This window comes from Parasteatoda tepidariorum, chromosome 5 (genome assembly GCF_043381705.1).
Source record: "Parasteatoda tepidariorum isolate YZ-2023 chromosome 5, CAS_Ptep_4.0, whole genome shotgun sequence".
Classification (NCBI taxonomy): domain Eukaryota; kingdom Metazoa; phylum Arthropoda; class Arachnida; order Araneae; family Theridiidae; genus Parasteatoda; species Parasteatoda tepidariorum.
The window spans coordinates 32,564,136-32,586,455 of NC_092208.1; the positions used below are offsets into that span (position 1 = coordinate 32,564,136).

The window sequence follows — 22,320 nt, forward strand, 5'->3', positions numbered from 1 at the left end:
CCTTGGCTGAGAGGTATCGTCCATCAAACGCTGTGCGTAGCTTGGAGGAAGCGAGTTCGCTACCTCCCCACTTCATAGTAAATTAGGAACATTATCCTTTTCTTTAGGAGTCACCTTGGCTGAGAGGTATCGTCCATCAAACGCTGTGCGTAGCTTGGAGGAAGCGAGTTCGCTACCTCCCCACTTCATAGTAAATTAGGAACATTATCCTTTTCTTTAGGAGCCATCTTGGCTGAGAGGTATCGTCCATCAAACGCTGTGTGCAGCGTGGAGGCAGCGAGTTCGAATCCCGCTTTTACCTAGGATGTGTGTTGGTGCTGTTTTTCTCTGTATTAAGCAATCTGACCTTCTACTTGACAAAGGCTTATAAGCCTTAGTTGAGCACTCAAGCCTGAACATGTATGTTGCACCAATAAACCTGAATCAATCTTTTTCTTTAGGGATTACAGGTGTCTACGTAGAAGCGAGTTAATTTGAATTCAGTATAAAAACTGTAACTGTTGCTGAAAGTACATCATCATGTATTATTGCTGCTTTAGTATAAAAGAAGGTAACATAGTCGGGAGATTACAGTTCAAGTTTTTAGTATCAGGAAACTTTGTGAAGTCTTGCAGTTAAGAAGAATGGCAAAGTATTATATTTTTATTAGTCGTTTTTATATTTTCTCTATGTGTTTCTTTGTGCTTAAATTTAAATTTTTAATAAGGTTCGATAACAGAAAAGTTTGTAACATTATTACGATTAGTTAATATTTGGTGTGTCTTTCACTAGTGTTTAAAAATTTGAGTAAGAGCATTAAGACGATAGGATACAATTTTAGGGATAGTACTTATTTTTATTTCCAACATAAATATGGAAGCTTCATTAAATATTGTATTCTCTTCTCAATTGAAAGATATTTAATTTGAACTTATGGATGAAAACTTCTTCTGAATTGTTTCCTGCAAAAGCATATTTCTCTATTTTGTTTCTTCAAAAACTTAATTTTTAATTCTTTTAAATAATTCATGTGCTTGAATTTCAATAATTTATCTAAGCTATTTCTAAATTTAATAGTTGTGTTATAAAAAAAATCTTAAGTTTTCATCAGGTATAGATCTGCATTTTATCTAACTTAATAAATACAGGTTTCACTCAAAAATAGTAAACGTTTCAAATTTATAAACTATTTCAACCAATCTTAAAGTAGAAGCATATAAATGGTATGCCTGTTTATTAAATTTAAAAAAAGTCCTGTCCGTAAATATAGAATGCATTTCAAAGTTAATCCCTTATTCAATAATATCATAGTAAAAGATAAGATATTTCAATATCATCTAAGCTATAGTTAGAAATTTATGTTAATATTTAGTGTTGTAACTTAGTAATATAAACTTCACTTTAAATGTATTTAAATCTTTTAGATTAAGTAGTTTATTAAAATTTTCAATATTTATTTATAATTCAAAAGTAATTTAATTTGTAGAAATAACAATGAAAACGAAAATTAAAAACTATTAGTCTTACGATTATGCCTTTACGATCTATGCTGCTAGTTTCAAATTTTTAAGTGTTTGTATTGCTAGCATCCTAAACATTATAATGCCGCATAATTATTTTGTAAATTTGTGTTAAGACTTCAAAGTTTAAAAAGAATAACGAAATTTTTGACTTTAAAAAAATTTATTTAAATTAGGCAATTTTAAATTTTTCTTCCGCACATTTCAATGTCCGACAAACTTTGATGTTTATGCACCTTTGTGATGTTTATAAAATATAACTCCAATATCTGGTATCGTTAAAATATCTAGTTAATGAATAAGTTTGTTTTACAAAAGCTGGTACCCTTCAAAATCAATTTGAAATGGAACTAGGAATTGCTATTGATTGTCTGAAATATATGCGAAGTTGTTTTTAAGAATTTTATATTTATGGAAGAAAAGACAAAGTATCCTGAACTTTTAATTTAGTTGTAAATTACACTATATCTTTTTGTAGATCTATTGAGAAAATCAATATTGAGTCTGTCATTATCGATCCTGAAGCAGGAATAAAAGATGGTAAAAATCCTGTCATTTTCATGCATGGAATGCTGTGCTCAAAGGAAACCTGGGTTGAAATCCCTCAAGCTGTAGCCGATAGCACTGGAAGAAGAGTGAGTAATTTACTTGACTTTGTTTCTATTATCGTGTGATCCAAACCTAATCCCGCAGTGGACTGATCGTAAAGACACTTTCCCCAGTTATGCACGGAAGACAAAGTATTCTGCCTAAGATCATTAAGCGGGTGAATGACCACTATGATTGGTCTGCATAGGAACAGAGGGTGCTCAGTATTGGTCTTGACTGTTCGGTCATAAAGCGATCTGTTTTGCGCGCAGACCTTCTTGCTGCCACTGCAGAGCGGATGGCGGAATTCTTCCACTGGAATAATATCCAGACAATAGCCAATAATCCATTGTGTAGCTCCAGTGTGACGTAAGGTACCTACTTACCTAACTAGACCTAGAAAAATCTATAAAATTGTTTCTACAGGAATGTAGCTATTTGCTTCCAGTTACAGTCTTAAGAGTCCAAGTGACTTGATTGTCTTCTGGGTCTGAATTTAATGTATCCGTGTTTTTTTTATTCTGATTAGCCCCTTTAAACAACCCAGCCATTGAATTGAACTTTCTATGATCATATCAAATTCATTGCTACAAATGCACAATTTGCTTGGTTTCGGATACTGCTCTTAATATCTTAATCTTTCTCATTCGTACTTACAGCAACTTTTTCTTTACATTTTTTTGTCATTTTTTACTCAGAACTGGTGATACCGTCTTATAAAGGAAAAATGTTTCATTGCAAATATAATTAAGTGTTTAATACTCTTATTTTTACTTAATCCTAATAAAATTAGTTACTGTATGTCACTGTCTTACAGAATTATAATTTATTAACAATGGTTTGAAGTTCATTTCTTTCCAAAACATTTAATTAATGTAAGATTGCATAGAATGACACTTTTACCCAAATGATGTATGTATAGTGTGCAAAATAAAAAAACAGTCCGTCCTAAATAACTTTTGATCCAGTGATCGGAACTTCACTTTCTAGACTCTTTAATAGTTCGAAGGAGTGATCTAAAATATGCTAATTGGTGCAAACGATACTTAGGTTACGAAATCGAACACAGATTTATTTTCTTTGAGTAAACATATATTTTCCCCCAACGGATTCTAGTTTCTGACCTCCAAAATATAGGGAATGCCGCAATATGAGAAATATGTTCCTCATAGTTTGGTCAGGACAGTGGCTCAAAGTTTGGACTCGATGCTAATTTCACTTTTTGCTAATTTCGCCATGTCGAAGTAACTAGTTGAAAAATTTAATATACATGTAAAATTTCAGTCTATTCTAAGGTAATTTTGAGCGAAAATCTTGCTATGCATTTTTTAAGTCTAAAAATATTGCATTGTAAGATAATTTTTAAAATTATCAAGTGTATAATTTTAAATGGCAAAATACATAATTTGAACGAAATTGGAGCATATTTTCCAGATTGCTGCTACCTCGTATTAGAAATACAAATCCGTCTAAAAAGGTATGTTTAGAGTACGTTTTTTATGTCTGATTTAGTAACTTATAAAATCGTCTTCACTAATTAGCATACTTGAGGTCACCCCTTCGAACTATTAAGAGTGAGTGTTAGAACGTGAAGATTTGATCAAAAGTGATTTCGGGTGTTCTTTTTTCTTGGCGTACCGATCTTTGCATTTCATATTGAAGTTTTTCCACTGATTGGAATTTAATTAAAAATGAGTTGCATTTTAATATTTCCACAAATAAAACTTATGACATCCAATAGTATTAAAGGTTTATAATAATGTTCAAATATATATTTAAGGCATTAAGATTTAATTAATAACTTGTAACAATTTGCAATTTATCATTTTAGAGCATTTGAATCTTACTGTTAGGGTAAATTTTTTTCTTCATGAATTTAATACTCATTTATTGGGTGAAAAATTAAAATTATATTTATGAGCCTAAAGAATGTAAAATAGTGAAGTTCGGTCCGTTTTAAATGCATTGAGTCTTGAGTACGAATAAGAGTAAGTTTGTCAAATTTTAAATTTTCTTTTTAAATCGCATGGTATTACAATAATCGTACATGAAACTAGCAACTTTTTACTTTAAGTTAAGCATTAGACTATGTTACCTTTTTAAAAGTGAGTTCATCTTTTAGAAAAGTTACTGTTTTGTGGAAATGAAATATATCAGTTTAACAAATATTCGGATTATTAAGTTAAATTTATTAATATAAAGACAATCTTCACGTCGCATGAAAAATAAGGACTATGGCAATAGTGCTTTAATTTGACTAGTTTCTGTAGCGGCATAATAATAGGTTAATTTATTTTTCAGGTTTATGTTTACGATGCCAGAAATCATGGTGATAGTGGTCACACTGACCAGTCTGGTTTCGACTTGAATGTCCAAGATCTCTTAGAATTTATGGGAGGTGTAACAGTCAACGATGCCACAACAGTAGCAGCCGATCAAGTTATTTTAGTCGGATATGATATGGGAGGACTGACTGCAATCAGTGCTGCTCTAGCAATAGTATAGACTTTTTATTCTACACATTTTTTAAACGCTGTAAAATAGTTTCATGCTTATGACAACTATTAACTCGTTCTAAAGTAATGAACGATCACGCGTGAATCTTAAAACCACCGCGTAATTTTTTGACTGCTTTAGTGCCACGATTTGTGTTAATGGGCATTTTATTTAACAGATCCACTCAATCCAGTCTCCGTCACTGCTTTCGCGGTTTGCTCCGGGTCCAGTCTCAAGATGAGCTCGCTCATATGTCTAGATAGTATTTTGTTATTTTGAGTATTTTTACTTTAAAAGCATAGCGCGTACTTGAATGTCAAAAATCTCGTATAGTGTTAGTGTTAAACTGTTTTAACGTTCAGTGCTATTTTGAAAGAAATTCATAGAATTTAGATGTAAGCTTGAGTTTCAAATATAAAAAAATATTTGCCAAATAAGTTGTGTTTACATGAACTCGTGTATAAAAACCAAAGCAAATTTGTTAAAGGCTTTATACCAGAGTTAGTATTCAGTATTTATAGTAAACTATAGACAAATTCAAAATTTTTCTGTGCGAAGTAATTTTGGAGATTCGGGTACAAAACCGTGACGGTAGTTAAGCATTTTCCGTAGAAAGACAGATTTTCTTTTCCGTTAGTATTAAGACTGAAGTTTTTAAGAAAAGTTAAATCCTTTTCTCAAATCCACCTTCTGCAAGCTTAGAGGCTATACATAGAAGCGTGATTTGTTAATTCACTAGATGCTTGGCGACTTTTCTCAAACCAAGAAACTACTTCGTTGGCAATTCTTTGGATGTGATTCTTGGATAAAGAATGTTTCTTGTTTAAGCAGATTCGCATGGTTTCAACTAAAGACAAAATTTAAACTAGTATTTCTTGCAAATTTTCCTTTCGCTAAAGTTTCATCGAAATGCTTCACTCTGCGAGTATTCTCAAAGATCATGAACTGAAAAGTAGCACTAAATTATGAAACTAGTTTAAGATAAAAACAAATATAGCGTGTTTGTATGAACTGTCTGTTTGGACATAGAATCTCCGACTTGCTTTAAGTTTTTGTAATCAAATCTATAAGGCTTTCATCGGTTTCGTAACCGCATACGTATAAGTTGAAGACAATTCTGAAACATTATTTGCTTTTTGTCAATTTTTCTGACGTAAATTTGTTTCGTATTTGATAATTTCAGATTTACAAAAAATTAAAAACGTGCATTAAATTTTCAAAAAATAAAATTCAGACTAACATCAAGTAGAATTGGCAAAACAATTAGAAAAATGCATGAGGATTCCGTCCCGATAAAATGCCTTGCTGCATCAATATTTTTGTAATAAATTTTTAATATCTTCCAAGAAGTTTGAAAATAGCATCAATCAAAAACGCTTGATTAAGTTTGAGTATGGATATATCAAACATCCAAAACCATTTAAATTATATAAATTTATTAGTAAATTATGCTATGGAAGTTGCTAGATTTGAACTGTGATTATTTCATTTGTAAGATTTATGCACGATTACTGATATATCAGCAGTCAGACTTCGTATATTTGCATGTTAACTTTCAAACTCAAATTTTGGTAGTTTTAATGTTCGTTTCAAGACATTGTTCAGCAATGTCGAAGGAATACATTGACATAACTTACCCATTAAGAATCTGTCACTTCAACTAAAGGAGTTTCTTAAAGTTATATCTGGTTCATATAAAATGTGGTAAATAAATAATAAACTGCAAGACGTATGAAGCAGTTTTGTAATTTTAAGATTACTTTAATACAAAAGTGTACTTTATTACAAAAACAATATTTATAGAATAATTTAACAATGGGCGATAAACCTTTAGGTGGATACAGATTCCACATCCTCGCTATAATCTTGCTGAAGTTAACAAGACAACTAATTCATCAAAATTTAAGTCTTCAGAAAGTGTGGCCAATGAAGTAACTTAAAAATTAAAGCTTATTTTCTGAATTTGAAATTTTAAAATGCTAATGATTTATCTTGATATGAACTATACAAATGTACTCTTTCTTTAGCCTAAAAAATTTGAGAAAGTGATAGTAATTGAAATGTACACTAAGAGAGTGCCGGACTTTCTCCTTGATCGTTCAAAAATATTCATGACCAAGTGGACTGAATGTGTTCGCAAACTTCCTAAAGGCACTCCAATGGAGCTTGTTACAAAAATAAGCGTGGAAAAACTATATGAAGAGTTAGAGGATGATATGGTAGGTTTAGTTTTCTTAGTTGCAAGTTTTAAGCTTAAATTAATGTTGTGCATAATTATAATGGTCTGGGGTATTCTCCAGATCGGATCGACTGACTCTTGTTTAATTTCAATAAACATGCTTTAAGATTTAATACTAAATACAAATACATCAAATAATACACGCAAGATGCATCATTTGATGTGTATCTTTCATATTATTACGTTATGTGTATTTCATATTATTACGTAAATTTATTTAAAAATTTTTTAATTTTCAGTAGGCTTGAGCTCCAAACCTATCTCTAATAGGTTCAAACTTCAATGAGTTGTCCAAAGCTCTTTGGGGCTTTGTGATATTGAACTCTTAAATTTTCTATCATAGTTTTAGATGCAACCTAAAGTTATTACATTAATTCTATCTATAATTTTAATGTAATAATCTTATTGTACTTATCTAGTTACAAAACTTTTATTGCACTCATTGTGAAGTCTGTATATTTTAATTTAAAGGTAGTGTTAAGAATAAGCTATGAGCACTAGTTTTAATTTTTTAGTATCGTATAGCAAACGTAGAGGACACCCGATTATAAAAACAACATTGAGTTGTACAGTTTGAAGTTTCGTTAGTGTTACAAATATTCCCTAAAGTTTATAAATTAGCTTGTTTTAGAATTAAAAAAAAAATTAAAGTTTGATAGCACTTTGAGTATGCAATTTACTGCAGAAATATTGCACAATGAAATTCAAAATTTTTTCTAAACTACCTTATACGTTCACTCGGCCGATGCAAGCATTGTATTGATATTCAAATTATGCATTTGTTCCTGTTTTAAAAATTAAATCAACATATTTTTCATTTTTATATATTTACATATTTTAGTAAAGAAATTTACAATTTAATTTTAGCCTTCAATCTATAACTGTTAAATTTCGAAAATGCAGAGATTGTGGGATAGATTTTTAAAACCAGTTTCTCAACTTTCGAACAATCTGTTCTATTCTGTATCTTTTCAAGAAAATGCAAAATACATGCCTGTAATGTGATTGTAAATAGAATACTACATATTTCTAGGCGATTTCAATATTGTACTGGACGTAAAGAAATTTTTCTTAACAATTGATAATTGTGAACCTATGTTTTAATGATATTACAAAGTTTAAAGTAATTACAATACTTAAGAACATATATATTTAAATCTTGAGAGTTATTACATAAAACCTAAAATGCATAAACCTGGGTAATACAAATAATATGCAATAAAAGTTAATGCACAAACCTATGTAAATTACTTCTAATCCGACATTAACGAGCTTTTATGTTTGGCCGAATTAGATTCTAGAATATTTTAGTTTGGGTAAAAAGTTACTGGAATAAATCCTTGCATGATTACGACCAACTTACACAAAGGGAAGTCTCCAAAAAGAGAACTACTCGTTAAAGTCCATTGGATTGCAGATTAGCTTCCAGTCGTGTAGATTTCCTGCCTTAGTTTAATAATCTCGCACCACAAACTGCAAAGAAATTTCCTTGAACTTTGGGGTCCCACATTAAGCATTGCTTTCAACAATCCTGGGAGCTGAATATTTCGGTTGGTGCCTTCACTAATTGGTAACTTTTTCTGTAATCTAGATTTACTCTTAAAATTTAAAATATTCAACAAGCATCCTGCTCAAGATTTTGATTTATAAATATTCCATTAAATTTGCATTGAGTCGTAAGGTGTATATTTAATTTCTACTTTGAAATAGTTTGTCACCAAGTACCGAATTTCGAGACAAATTTAGTTTGGCGCAGTATGTCCGTTTTTGGACCTTGTGCCACTAAACCCTACATTCAATCAATCAATCAATCAATCAATCGAGACAAATTTAACTAGTTTATTCCTACAGAACTTCCATTACTAACAATAAAAACATTAAAAGGAGAGTAAGGCTTACGAAATAGTGGTATATCTGCGTTTTTAAAATCAAATGAGTATCGCAGCTATAATGGATCTCTAAAATGATTATCTCCCGTGTCACTTAAGTATAACTAATCTTATCTGCGTTAATCAAGATTCATAATTAAAACACTTAAATTTTCTGCTTTTTACATTGTATAGAGCTTCTCGCAAACAGTTGCAATTGGTAAAATTTTTACTTGTCAAGATTAATAATTAAATTAATTATTCCAGAAAGAAAATAATGAGAAGTCTTCTTACCAAAATGCGAATTTCTTATACCACGAAACAGCTGAAGGTTATGATGTACTTTATAACACAGATAATCTTTGCCAAGCCCTCGACGAACTGAAGGGACAGAAAGATTTTAAGGGAAAGTATGAAAAACCAGCTTATTTCTTCTATGGGGAAAAATCTCACTTTAATATGTAAGTTGGTTTTTCAGTATTAAACTAAATTTTTTATAACTAACATGTATTTCACAATGACTTAGTAATTATGACACTGAACTATCCTTTTTAAGATTTAGACAAACTAAACTTATTTAAATTATATAATTCTACTTGAGAGTAATCTTGTTTCTTTAGATTAGGTCACAAGGTCTGAAAGTAAAAAACTTCATGAACTAGTGTGAACTACATTTGTGTAGTTTGGCCAATGGTGTATATACGCAGCATTTTATTTTTGCAATGAAATATTGATCTTCGTATTAAACTATTGTCTTAACTGTGATTTAAGCACTTCAAAGAAAGCGAAAATAACTATGCTTCTGCTAAAATGGATGTATTTTAAATAAGTTTCTTGGAATTTGTTTTTCGAAATACTCTTGGATAGCTTTTCCGTAAATGCAGTGTATCTTAACAGTAAAACCACATTCGGTTCTAGATCTAAATTCATTGAAGCTAAGTGTTTTAATTATCCAGAGAAATTAACTCAAATTTTAATGACTTAAATTGTTCTATGAATCTAAAGTTTATTTCAAACTAGTTTCACTAATATTTATATAAAATTGTAAATGTTCTATTTTCTTGCTCTATTTTTTTTATCCATTGGTATTTATACATTTATTTTTATTCTAGAGGTAACGAGAAAGATTCCATCAAGGAATTATTTCCACTAGCTAAATTCGTTGAGTTTGAAGGAGGTTCACACTTCTTCATTGCTGATGTTCCTGATAAAGTAGCCAGTGAAATTAGCAAGAGCATTAATGAGATGTCTTAGAGATCATGTGATCTGATTTGTGCTCAAGTTCTTGAATGTTAACTTTTTATTTTATGCTGTATTTTTATGCTTTAATATTTTAAATAAATTCTCATGCAGTTTGAAATTAGTGTTTTTGTAACCCTAGAAGTTGTTTCTTTAAAGCATATCATAGCACTACATAATACGAGTAAATGACAACTTCGTAGTCCGTTAGCATTCAAATAAGTATGTTGAATTTGAAATACATTTAAGGGATTGGTATGAAACAAAATTGATACTTTAAAAATGTTCATGAGCTTAACTCTTAACATAGGATTTTTATAGTGTCTAAAAATCTGATTTGTAAACTCAAACATAAAGATAGAAAATCGGTAGTCTGAATTCTGAATGTTTTCTTCTTGAAATTAGTAGCATCACCACCGAATCATCGTCTTAACTGAGGGACTAGAAAACAATGTTTCCCAAATAGCTATATGGCATCAAAAAGACTGATACGACCAGAAGGAAAAAAATATAGGTGTCTCTACGAGTTGAACTTGTTCTGTGTAGCCAGTTTGTGGTAGTTATTAGTCAGTAGTGCTATAGGAACTCTGTAATAGTTTATATAATCTTGTGGTAAGTTTCTGGTTTGCTAAAAAGAACATAGCAAAACTAATTTCCTTCAAATTCAATTTTTTTCCAAAGTATTGAACATTTCTTAGTACACCATCAGATCATCTTCAGAAAAGTTGAGGAACTCAAAACTAAATACATCACTTTATGCTGTAAAAGAAAAGTGAATGAGACATAAAAATTACTTCTATACTTGGCCTCCCAAATAGCGTACAGACGCTACAAAGTTTTGACTTATAAAGGATTATTTAAACCTCGAAAAAGAGGAACTCTAATACTTCCTTTTTAGATTTCTTAAACTAAAAGCTTTTCAATTATAAACAATACAAAACTGTTTTCCAGAGATGCGAAATAGAGTATTAATGTTGAAACTAATTGTAAGCAATATTTTATTCTTCACTTAAATGAAAAGATTTTTCTGCAAATTTTTCATTTTCGAGGTACAAACAGCTCTGTTTAAGTGCAACTTCATATTTTCGCAAAAAGGTTTATCGTATCACTTGAGTTTTAGTTCCTTATGCAACTTTAAAGTGTTAGAATCATGTCTAAAGAGAGCATTTTTAACAATCTAAAATTATATGCAAAACTACAGCGGAATTTAGTCGAAATGAAAAATTAAAACTTGACTCCCTCATTAGTATAAATGATTATCTTCAAAAGTTTATTAAGTTTGCAGCATTTTTTACTTCGAATTTAATTTTAATACTTAAGTGATATTTTTTTAAATCAGTTTTTGATAGGCTATCAAAAGACCAAATTTTAAAACAAATAATTGGTTGTAAAATGCTTCAATTTTTTTTAAATTGAATGTTTGAGTATTAGATACTAGTTTAACGACATTAACGCCCGACATCTGGGGTCGTTTTCCCCGCAAATCAGTTTTATATCACACCTCTTTGAGATAGCGACAGTACTTAATAAAAGGTCTGAGATCCTTTCATTCTTTAAGACTTTTTAAAAATAAATGTGGAAAGCCGGTATTGAAAAGACAGAATGTGTTAGTGGCTACTTTTACGATTTATCACAAAGACCAACATAGGTCTCCATCAACCATGGGTGCCGAATTAGAATCTTAATTTAATGCCAAAAATAAATTTTTTTTCGTGATAATTTTCAACATGTTCAATTTATATTTTTATATAGGTCAATATTGTCTTCATTCAAATAATATTTATCAACATTCACAAACAGTATCATACTCAATAATTATAGTTCGGTAAAATATCTAGTATTTCTTTTTAAGATGTTATTGATGATTGCGATAACATTGCATTAGATTATTATAATTATCAATAGTAATTCCCATACTTTCGTATTGCATATGCATTGTTATCATTAATGATCGCAATGTTGTCATAATTCATATAAATGTCATAATTCATATTGTCATATTCATTCAATGTTGTCATAATTCATATAATTTAAGTGCAATGTTGATACCAAGTGATCGGATAAAACTAGAACCTGATGGTGTGACGTGTTGCCTAACTTTGCTGGAGGATATTTAAGAAGGAATAATTTCATTTCTTCCTTGAAGTCACTTTAGGCCTAGAACTAAAGAGAAGGACGATAGTTAGTACCCAGAAAAAACTATCCAAATTTTCAGAATAGTTAACTTAAATGGTTTCATTTATTGATTGCTGTACATCCATACACACCGTAGTGTGCAGGATAGAAAGAATGACTTATTAACTCTCAAGTTGTTAAACAAACAGCACATTATAGAGAAGAATACGCAAAGGTATACACTCCTACTTTATAGGGGGACTCGAACCAGCTACCTGCAAATTTTGGAACTTCTGAAGGAAATAGCAATACCCGTCTACTTGTCCTCGGAGTAATACCTTTCTGTACTGAGTGTGTCATTTTCTCTCCTTATTATTCATTTTTAACACCTGATATCCACAGTTTTCTTACTTTATTTTTAACAAGAATTAAGGAAGCGTATTTGCAAGGGGGAGTACAGGACACCTGTTATAAGGCAAACCAACTAGCTTTTAGTTTGCTGATCAAAATTTCAGAATCAGGTATGTTTTGAAAATCAAGGTTCGGTTTTTCACCAACTGGGCTCGAATCTTCTTGAATTGTTTGTGTTTATATATTTTGCTGTTATAAAAAGTAATTAAAATAATTATTAACTCTTAAAAAACCAAACTTGAAATTAAAATGTGCCACCTTATTTCGAATTTCAAGTTTCTCCTTTTTTATATATTTCTGTGCAGTATTTGCAGGATTCTCCTTTTCTTTTATCGTTACATTAGCACAGTCGGCTTTTTATTTTTCGCAGCATGCCTATTAATATTCATAATTTTTTTTCACAGAACCACTTTTGTCCCTGTTTTAATCAATTAACATCTATTTTGAAATTCGAATTCTAAATGGTGCTCTCAGGGATATTCCAAGATTCTAGCTTTGGTTTATTTTCATCACATTTCAAACTTAATTGTTAATCACTTTAGTTACACATCATTATTTATTAGAAAATATATTTAGGTCCAGGTCCTTATTTTCGTCGCACTAGAGTTGAACAATGGGCTATCGGCGACAGTCAGAGAAGCATCTCTGGGGATGATCCGAAGACATTCCATTGCAATTTTGATCCTCTGAAGAGGGGATGGCTCCCCTGCATTGGTAGCTCGACGATCTGCACGCAAAGTTGAGCACTATATGGTAGAAGAGTTTAAGGATCAATAGCACGCACCCTCAGTCCCTGCGCAGGGGGATCAAATTAATCACCCTCCCGTTTACTGACCACTGCCAGTGATACTTGACTTCGGCATTCTATTGGAAATCGTGTTTTTACGATCACTGTGGGGCAAATTTAATTAGGAAAAGACTCATTGATTTTTCTATATAGAGTGGCATGCAACATTTTACTGTCCAACTTATTGCAACATAATATTGACAGTCCAGCCACTCAATGTTTTTATTTTATTTTTGCACATATATAGACTTGTGGGGTTATTAGAAAAGCGGCTTATTTGCCCTTGTAAGGATGAGAAACAGATAGCATAATTTAGAGAACGCCATCACAAAGATGCATTCAGGTTTATGCCGAATTCGAACCAGCTACTTTTACGCTTCAGTGCGGTTGACGGTTCGGTGAAACCACTCTGCCGACCCAATGTTTAAATCCATGATTTTCTTACTAAAAAACTCTTCGTTTTTACAATTCATTCAGAAAATAAAAGGGAATATCATATAATATTACTGTTACTTACTGGTACTATTCCAATTTTCATCAAACTGATTATTACCAGTTAGAAGCATATTTTCAGAAGCACTAAAAGCGAAAATTATGCATTTAACTCTTTATTTAATTTAAACTTTAGTATAATATCCGATTAGGATTCTTCAGTGACTTCGAATTCTTGACAGTTTGTGCCATAACCCGAGACCTCAATCTCTCTGCAACTACCGACAAACACATATTTTAACTCCAACTTTAACTTGATATGTGTGCGAGAACACTGCAACTGTCACTGAATTTAGATCGGTTTTCCTGCCTTACTTTATGATAAAAACCGACTAATGAGAAAAATACTCGCAGTTTAAGATTTCTACTTGTGGCTATACTCAGTGGAAGAGCAAGCTTTTTTAAGAATGGAAGCGTAAGAAACGTTATTTATGTATTAGTTCTTCTTTATTTGTTTGTATTTTGATTAATGTGTCTATTCATTGTTTTTTTTTAGCGACGGGTTTTTATTTTTGTGATTCTTAAAAGGTTTTCAAAGTTTGTTGGTTCTCTCTCATCAGTCTATGAGAAAATTGAAAGTTTCTATATTTTCTTATGTAGTTTATTTAGTTGTTGAAACGTTAATACTTATTTTGAAGCCTTTTCTTTAGCTAGATGGCTTTTTTTTTGTTCTCAACTTTTTTGCTCATTCGTTCATAATGTATTAAAAACTGCGTAACGTTAAAATGCATTGAAACATAATTATATCCTTTTTAAATATTTAAATTTAAGTTTAATAAAATCTACTTTCTTTTTTAAAGGGAAATTTGACTTTATTCTCGGAAATAATTCTTCAGCATGTCAATCACAGAATTTACAGCTTTTAAGAGTTACACTAAAGTTTTTCTACAAGTATTACTCATACGAAAGTCCTTTTTAACATAATTTTAAGATTCTTTGTAAAAAAAAAAAATTGGAATTGGGTCTTTTAAAAGGTTTTTTAAGTTTAATTCTAGTTTATGCTTCTCTGTCATTGTCTTGTAACTTCTGATGCAAGTTCTATGTATTAAAGTTTGAGTCATTAATTTTGGTTGAGTTGCAGTTGCGCTAGTAAATTTAATGACACTTTGACATTGCTTTCTTCTTAAAAATACGCTTGTTCCTTAAGTTTTTAAGTCTTTAAAATTGTTCTTTTAGCACTGTTTGAATCAAATATTCATACTCTTAAATCTGTTTCTAACCATCAGCTTTATTTTAGGAAAATTTTGAAGACATTACATTTTTACACCTCTGCAAAAAAAAATAAATAAATTAATTTTTATGTTTAGGCAATTTTTTTTTCAATACTCGAGTCGGTTGAAAATTTAGCGTCTAGAAGGAACTCTGAATGGTGAAATTCCTCACTTTCATGCTTAACCTTAAAGTTATTAGTTTAAAAATTAAATGTTTGCTTTTCTGATTTTAAAATATTATAGCACATAACATAAATGAAGAGTGTTTATTCATTGCGAACAATATTTTGCAATATGATCGCAATCTAGGTTTTAATTTTGTGGTGTCATACATAATTATGAGTCTATGATTAGACTGCATATTTATGTGAAAGGTAGAAAACAAGGTAACAATGACTTAAGCATAGCTATATTTGATTGCAGTTAGTTTTAATCTGGAGTTTGAGTTAGCTAAGAGGATAAATTATTTTCAGTATAGTTAGATTTCGGAAATTTATTCTTAAATAGTTCCATGTTTAATTTTTTTCAATGATGGAAATTTTTTCAGCGTATTTGAAAGATGCCGAAGTAAAGCTTGTATACTTTTTACCATTAATTACTTTTAAGAAAATTTTAATGAATACTGATTTCCGGGAAACAAGTGAAATGTGGTTCCCCAGTTTAATTAAAAACAAGATTATTTCAGCGTACCTATATTACTTATTTATAGAGAAATGAAAACTAAATTTTCTAATGTTTACGCATCATTGAAAAATCAGTGTTCCCTTTACATATTTTTGTTAAACAGATATAACAAAATACCATAAAATTTCCCCGATAGTCTCTAATATTTTAGGGTTAATTCAGAAATTAAGATTATATATTATGAATGCTTAATTGATCTACATTATCTGTGAAGGTGCAGACTTTCCAGTCTTTCTAGGTATAAAGTAGTATTCGGTCTTTCTAGCGTTAATTGATTGTTCTTTCTATTGTGTAGATTTTAAGCCTCTAACTATTAAGTTGGGCATGTTAAGTTTGGCTGCTTCACCTGTCCCTTTTTTTAGATTCATTATAATTTCTCATAAAAATCACGTATAGAATATCCTGAATCATTTCAGTTAATGTACTGGAACTTATTAAAAATCTAAATGAAATTCTTTCTGCTTATAAATTTGTTTCCAACTTCCGTAGATCTAAGTCAGTCTCAATAAGCTTCGAACATGTTGATCCAACTGGTGAAGTAAAGGATAAGAAGAATCCCATAATTTTTCTGCATGCTATGCTTTGCTCAAAGAAAATATGGGGTGATATTCCTCAAACTGTGGCAAATGACACAGGAAGAAGAGTAAGTAACAAATTTTATATTTCAGTTTTGACTAATATTCAATTCTATGCAAGCATTTCATTGAAAATCAAATTAATAATTTTAAAAATCAAATACTTATTTTGTGTAAACTAATACTGTTAGAATAAGTGCATTCAGCTTAACTTTTTGAAATCTTGTTTCAAACTTCAGAATGTAGTATAGACACTGCACTATAGTATAGCACTATTAAGGAATCATTACATGAGGACAGAAAATTCTTGTAAATATTCACGTAATTTTTGTGAACTCTTAAATATGAGTTTGTATTAGTTTTAACGCAAAACTTAATTTACTTGTTAATCTAAAATTTTATCAGCTAAACACTTAATGCGCAGTATTTAACAAAGCGAATTTCGAAGGTTTTCTATTTGCATTAAGCATTGCTTCTTGTTTTAAACTGGTTTTTTAAGTTTATAACTAAGTTAAGTTAAACTTATTGCGAAAGCTGCTTTTAAAATATAAAAGTTGATAAAGTAATTCGTTTGAATAGTGTCTTGCTGTTTCATTGTTAATCTAGTTTAAGCAGCTGCGTAAATTATATTCGAATAACCCTCAAATCTCAACTCTTATCAAATTTTTCTAAAGCTGCTCTTACCCAGAAGTTTACATTGTTCTCAATAATTGTTGTACTAATTTCGGTTGTGGTTTAATATTACTATTTCGTGTCCAAATTTTGAAGTTTTTCAGTTTAGAGTCAGTTTTATTACCTAACATAATAAAATTTAAGCTTACTTCAGTAGCTTATTTAATGTTATGAGACTACGATCAATTATAAAAGGAAATTAAAATCTTTAGATGTTATCATTGATTGCTATAATTAGTCAATAACTATAAGCGTAATCACAATTGTTTTAAGTTTTACCAATTTTTGCAATCTACATATATTAAATATAGCTAAAAAAGTAAATCAATTAGTGACGAAAGCAATAATTTTGTGCCTTTGAATGTTAAATGGCTGATATATAAAATAATCCAAAGAAACTGAAGAGGCAAGATTTTACCGAACTAAACTTCAGACGCTTCAAAAAATATATAAATGGCAAATAACACTCAACTAGTTTCAAGCGCTTAAAAATAAGCGATCATTATTAAGACTTACATTGATAAACTTTAAGAATTAATGCTTCCAATTCATGAAGAAGTAATTTCATCCAATTCTGTCAAGTCGTTAGAATGGGTAAATGTGTGTTTAATAAACGTGTATTTTCAAATATTAAACTCAATCCTTTTAGATATTTGGATGCAATTTCCCGGAAATTTTTAAATTTATATAACTTTTTATTCTCTGTTAATTTTATCCTGACTAACAGAATGCAGATTGGACTTTTTCTCTGATCTTTAAATTAACAGCATCAAGAATTGTAATTTTTCCATTTGTCTAACGTTAACAGATTTTTACGGTGTAATTCGATACACATTTAAGTTTTAGAATGCGAATTCTTATATCAAAGCACACTACTTCTGGAGCTTGAGTGATTTTTTTGTATTTACGTTCTTTTAATTTCCACATCCATATAAAATTTCTGTAGAATACTACTTGCTGATACTTGGTTTATGTTTTGCCTTTCAGGTTTATACTTATGACGCCAGGAATCATGGTGAGACAACACATGCCGACGAGTCTGATTTTAGTTTCAGCTTTAATGTTGACGACCTCTTTCTATTGATGGATCAAATTAAAACTGAAATGCCAGAACATCCAGAACAATTTATTTTAGTAGGTCACGATATGGGTGGAATAACTGCCATTAGAGCTGCTCTAAAAGAGGTATATTTAATTATTTTATATAATTAATATTCCTTTGACTGTTATACATTCATTTGTGGTAGCAGCTAACTTGATCAGTCATGCTTGAGCATTCATGAATTTAGTTTTAAAAATTTTATAAATTCTGTTAACTCTTTACTAGATTCCTGTTGCATTATAGGCAGATTAATTAGCTATTTAGTCATTAAATTTCTGTATAAGTTCCAGAATGTTTAAATTTCCTATTCTGAATATTTAATAAAGTTCATAGATGACCCAGTATTCTAGATTCTATTTGAGGGAATCTTTCAGGCGAATGCGTTCAAATTTTTTCCCCTTGCTGTTGTAATGAGATTTGAAAATTTCCATATGCGTTGTTGCCCAGTAAACGTCAGCCAACCAGGTTTTTGAACCAGTGTCTATATAATTTAAATGTGGTTTTTCTCCCTTTGATTATGCAATATTTAACATACTGTAGCAAATACTAGCCTCTTCGCATTAATATAAATCTGTTACTAATATTTAATTAAAATAAAGTAGTCTACCTAGAATATCGGAAGTAAAAGGTGTCTAGTTATAAAAATGCTAATTTTTGTGAATGGGTGAGTAAATTTTTCAAATTTTATTTAGAAACATCTTGAATTAATAGGTTCAAAAATGACAATTTGTCAAACCGAAAAGTTTATAGAATCACTAGTTAAAAATTTATAGAACACGGTTGTCTTCAATACTTGCTCACTAATGCTACTTCTAAGTGTTTCAGTTTCTAAATAGATTAATATCGTATGGATTATTAATGGCATTAAAAATTAGAAATAGAGTGAATTTTATTTTTAAGTTTATTTTAATTATCAAAATTAGACTTTTATTTCCAGGCATTTATTATCAGTATACCTCTTGGCGAGGAATTTAAATAACTGTCTGTTGCACTAATATGCGTGATGGTCTATTAGGCTGGGGTTATTTTTTCATAACATATGCGAATTTAATTTTATCTGAACTTTTAGAAACGTATTGCAGTATTTTCGCAGCCAGAAAAAATTACTGATATAATAGTCAGACGTTAAAAAAGTCTTTTTATTTTAGTTCACTCAGTTTAAGACAAACTTCTTTGCAAGCATTTCAAAATTAAGGAAACTGATTAATCCTGTCTCTCAAGTTTAAGTAAAATTAGTGAGCAGAGTACAAAACCATCAATGTATGCAAATTGATAATAGTATCTCTGTTATCTGTAGCATCTTTGTATTTTATTTGCTTTTTCAGAACGTTATAATTAGTTGCACGAAACCTTAAACTTGAAATCATAAAGTTGTGGAGAAATTTTTAAACCAGTAGGAAAAACATCATACTAGCTGCTTCATAAGTCGCAGGAATTAAACTTCTGGGTGTGATATGGTAAGCTTAAAGAGCTATATTTGTTCACAAACTGTAATTTTTCGAAGTTTCAGTTTATTCGAAAGTTATAGCGGATTTAATTTATGCGTTAAATATTTACTATTTATGCTTTTGTAGACAGTTTCCCTTAAAGAGAACTCACTTTTATAAGCTAGTGCTTCAGTAGACGTCCTAATATATCAGATTACGTGTGTCGTGGTATGAAATTTAATATTTCTAAGGAAATGTTTCAAAAATTTAAACTTGATAGCGATAAGAATTTCCTACTAGATTTGTTATTGGTCTAAAAATTTCCCCAATAAAAATTTACTCTTTCGTAGTTAATAGAATCTGTATTTAGATTAAGCTAGTTTTTGGTAGACTAGTTTTAATTTTAAGCATAGGGCGTCATTAAATCCTGAGCACGAGCGTCAAATACGAGTGCGATAATTAGCTTATTGTCTCCAGATATATTGAAGCAAATGTTAATTTGGACGTCTAGTTTCTGCCACACTAGATGGCAGCACCGAGACTCTATTTGGATGCTAACCAACGGTATCTCACCCATTGTGGTGGTCCTGAAAGAGTGGATACCTCCTCCGGAGAACGCACTAGGTCTGCTTATCGGCAAGACCGATTGTGCAGCTCATTGGAAATAAAAAAAATATTGAAGCAAATATTAATTCACATCAAATTAATTGAAGTTTCATTTTTAAAAGCATTAAATGGCTAAGTTTCGTTTGTCTGTAATCTATTTGAATCTTGTAAGCTAACAAAATTTTCGAAATATCACTAAGCTATTTTAAATCAAATTTAATGAATTTCTTTTTAGCCTACGAGGTTTGAGATGGTATTTATTGTGGAAATGTATGCGAAACCAGTATCTAACGAGCTGATTAAACGTACGAAAGAGTTCATGACTACGTGGACAAAATGCGTCCAAGAACTTCCTGAAAGTACCCCAAAAGACGATGTCACAAAATTGAGTGTGGAAAGTCTATATGGAAAACTGGAACAATGGATGGTAAGTTTAGGCCGAAATTGCTAGTTGTCTCTGCATAAAGTTAGAACTTAAGAAGTAAAATCTGTCTTGCTTTACTTAGAAAATGTGTTAAATTTTAACATCAACCCACGTTATTTTTATTAGTGCGTTTTGCACTTATAGGGACTTAAAATGTCTAGTTTTTGTTAAACTAAGTGTATTTTGATTAGGGCTCTAAAAAGATTTAAAATTTCTTTACTTCATCTGATTACAAACGGAGAGCGATACCTGGATGTGTAAAGTTTTGACTGATTTCGCTTACCGATTGTACATTAAAATGAGAATACGCATTAGCCTGAATGATTATTAAATTAAACTTTCATAAATTGCTTATTTTAGTTTCAATTCTGCAACTCTTGAACAAGACAAAGTGCTAGGGTGCATTTTTGCTTTTTCTTATAAAATAACTTAGAATTTTAAGTTAGAATTTTAACTTAAAATTCTAATTAAACTATTTTCCATGATTTTTTAAAGTTGGAATTACATAAGTCTTGTCTGCAGAAGTTACTAGACACAGAATTATTTCTAGTCCTAGTTGAAAGCCTACTTATAACCTAGTGCGATTATCGATAAGAATAAGCAAATTTTAATGCGCGAAGGACTTAAAATTTTATTACAAGCATATTATGAATTTAAAGTTCGAAACAAAATCGCTGAAATTAACTTAAATTTATCCTAGAAGATAAAAATACCATTATTTAACACAAGTTATTTGCTTAATAATTTGTTTTGGAAGCAAGTCTGAACAGAAAGCTTTGTTCTGGTAGCAAGAACTGCTACCAGAATAAACGTCAGAAGTGCTAGCATTTTTTGACTTGCTACCAGACTTGCTACCAGAACAAACGTCTGGTAGCAAGACCAGAACAAACATTAGACTGAGAAACGTCAGAAGTGCAAGCACTTTTTGAAAGTGGACTCTTCAGAGAAATGTTTGCTGTTAGATCTAAGATGAGACTAGTTTAGGAAGTACCTTACTCATTTTCTGCCTATGAACTTTAAAATCCACTCTATTAATCTAAGTTGATTTACAGTATAAGAATTTCGTAATCTTCAATTTATTTTCGAATGATTTGTTTTCAGAAACAGGATAATGAGAAGGCTTCTTACCTAAATGGAAAGTTCGAGTACAAAAAGTCTAAAACTGGTTGGAATGCATATTACAACACAAATACTCTTGTTAGAGCTCTAGAAGATCTTGAAAAGCACCAAGAAGACTACCAGGGAGTGTATGATGGACCAGCTTATTTTCTTTATGGCACCAAATCTCACTATGAAGTGTAAGTTTGATAGCTTAGTAATTTGTTTTGATCCAAATGATGAAACTTCTGAGTTAAAACTTTCGATGTTTATCAGAAATAGACTAGAGGAATTAAAAGAGCATGGCTATGGTTTTAATTTAAAAAAAATAAAATATCGGTTGACAACCTGAATTCAGAGCAGATTGTTTGAAGATGAGTCAAACTAAGTCTGAATGTTATAATCTATAATAAAAACTCTCCTAAACTCTTCAATTTATTCCGTGGGTTCTATTTAATGCTAAAATTAACTGTCCATAAGACTAATAAATTGTAAAATTACTGAAATTTATACGTTTTATTAAATGATTATTAGTACGGATTAACCACTTTTCCAGAATTATACAGATAAACGATTAAATTTTGAATTTCTTGACTGCCATTATATTAAAAATGGAAAGATTAATCTATAATTTTTAAGCAAGAAAATATAAATCTTTAATTCAGCTCCATATTACGCTGGAATCTATTTTTAATGTCACATATTTAAGACACAGATGTGCACGACTTTAAATTCTATAGTAAGGCTGAATTAATCATTTTAAAGAACTGTTTTCTGTATAAGAGCA

General features: G+C 30.4%; 2 protein-coding genes across 3 annotated transcripts in view; both read left to right on the forward strand.

The window, feature by feature from the left end:
* The first annotated feature begins 494 nt into the window (after nucleotides 1–494).
* On the forward strand, nucleotides 495–10,050 carry LOC107440332 (sn-1-specific diacylglycerol lipase ABHD11). The gene is made up of 6 exons (XM_016053239.3): nucleotides 495–631; nucleotides 1,978–2,134; nucleotides 4,389–4,586; nucleotides 6,611–6,802; nucleotides 8,958–9,151; nucleotides 9,803–10,050. The coding sequence occupies exons 1-6, from the start codon at nucleotides 624–626 to the stop codon at nucleotides 9,942–9,944; spliced, it is 891 nt and encodes a 296-aa protein (XP_015908725.1). The 5' UTR covers nucleotides 495–623; the 3' UTR covers nucleotides 9,945–10,050.
* Nucleotides 10,051–13,991: 3,941 nt separating this feature from the next.
* Nucleotides 13,992–22,320, forward strand: part of LOC122268218 (sn-1-specific diacylglycerol lipase ABHD11) — a 29,767-nt gene continuing 21,438 nt past the window's right edge. The window contains exons 1-5 of one of the 2 annotated variants that reach the window (XM_043046353.2): nucleotides 13,992–14,149; nucleotides 16,119–16,272; nucleotides 17,864–18,061; nucleotides 20,247–20,438; nucleotides 21,537–21,733. In XM_043046353.2, the coding sequence (XP_042902287.1) occupies nucleotides 14,142–14,149; nucleotides 16,119–16,272; nucleotides 17,864–18,061; nucleotides 20,247–20,438; nucleotides 21,537–21,733 (749 nt within the window). In that variant the 5' untranslated portion in view covers nucleotides 13,992–14,141. The remainder of the gene's footprint in view (nucleotides 14,150–16,118; nucleotides 16,273–17,863; nucleotides 18,062–20,246; nucleotides 20,439–21,536; nucleotides 21,734–22,320) is intronic. The other variant, XM_071181261.1, reaches the window with a different exon arrangement.

Bases quoted from the DNA above. Each gene is read 5' to 3' on its own strand.
- LOC107440332 (XM_016053239.3), top strand. The intron at 4,587-6,610 runs GTATAGACTTTT...CTCTTTCTTTAG, and splicing joins TCAGTGCTGCTCTAGCAATA to CCTAAAAAATTTGAGAAAGT. The intron at 9,152-9,802 runs GTAAGTTGGTTT...TTTTTATTCTAG, and splicing joins GAAAAATCTCACTTTAATAT to AGGTAACGAGAAAGATTCCA.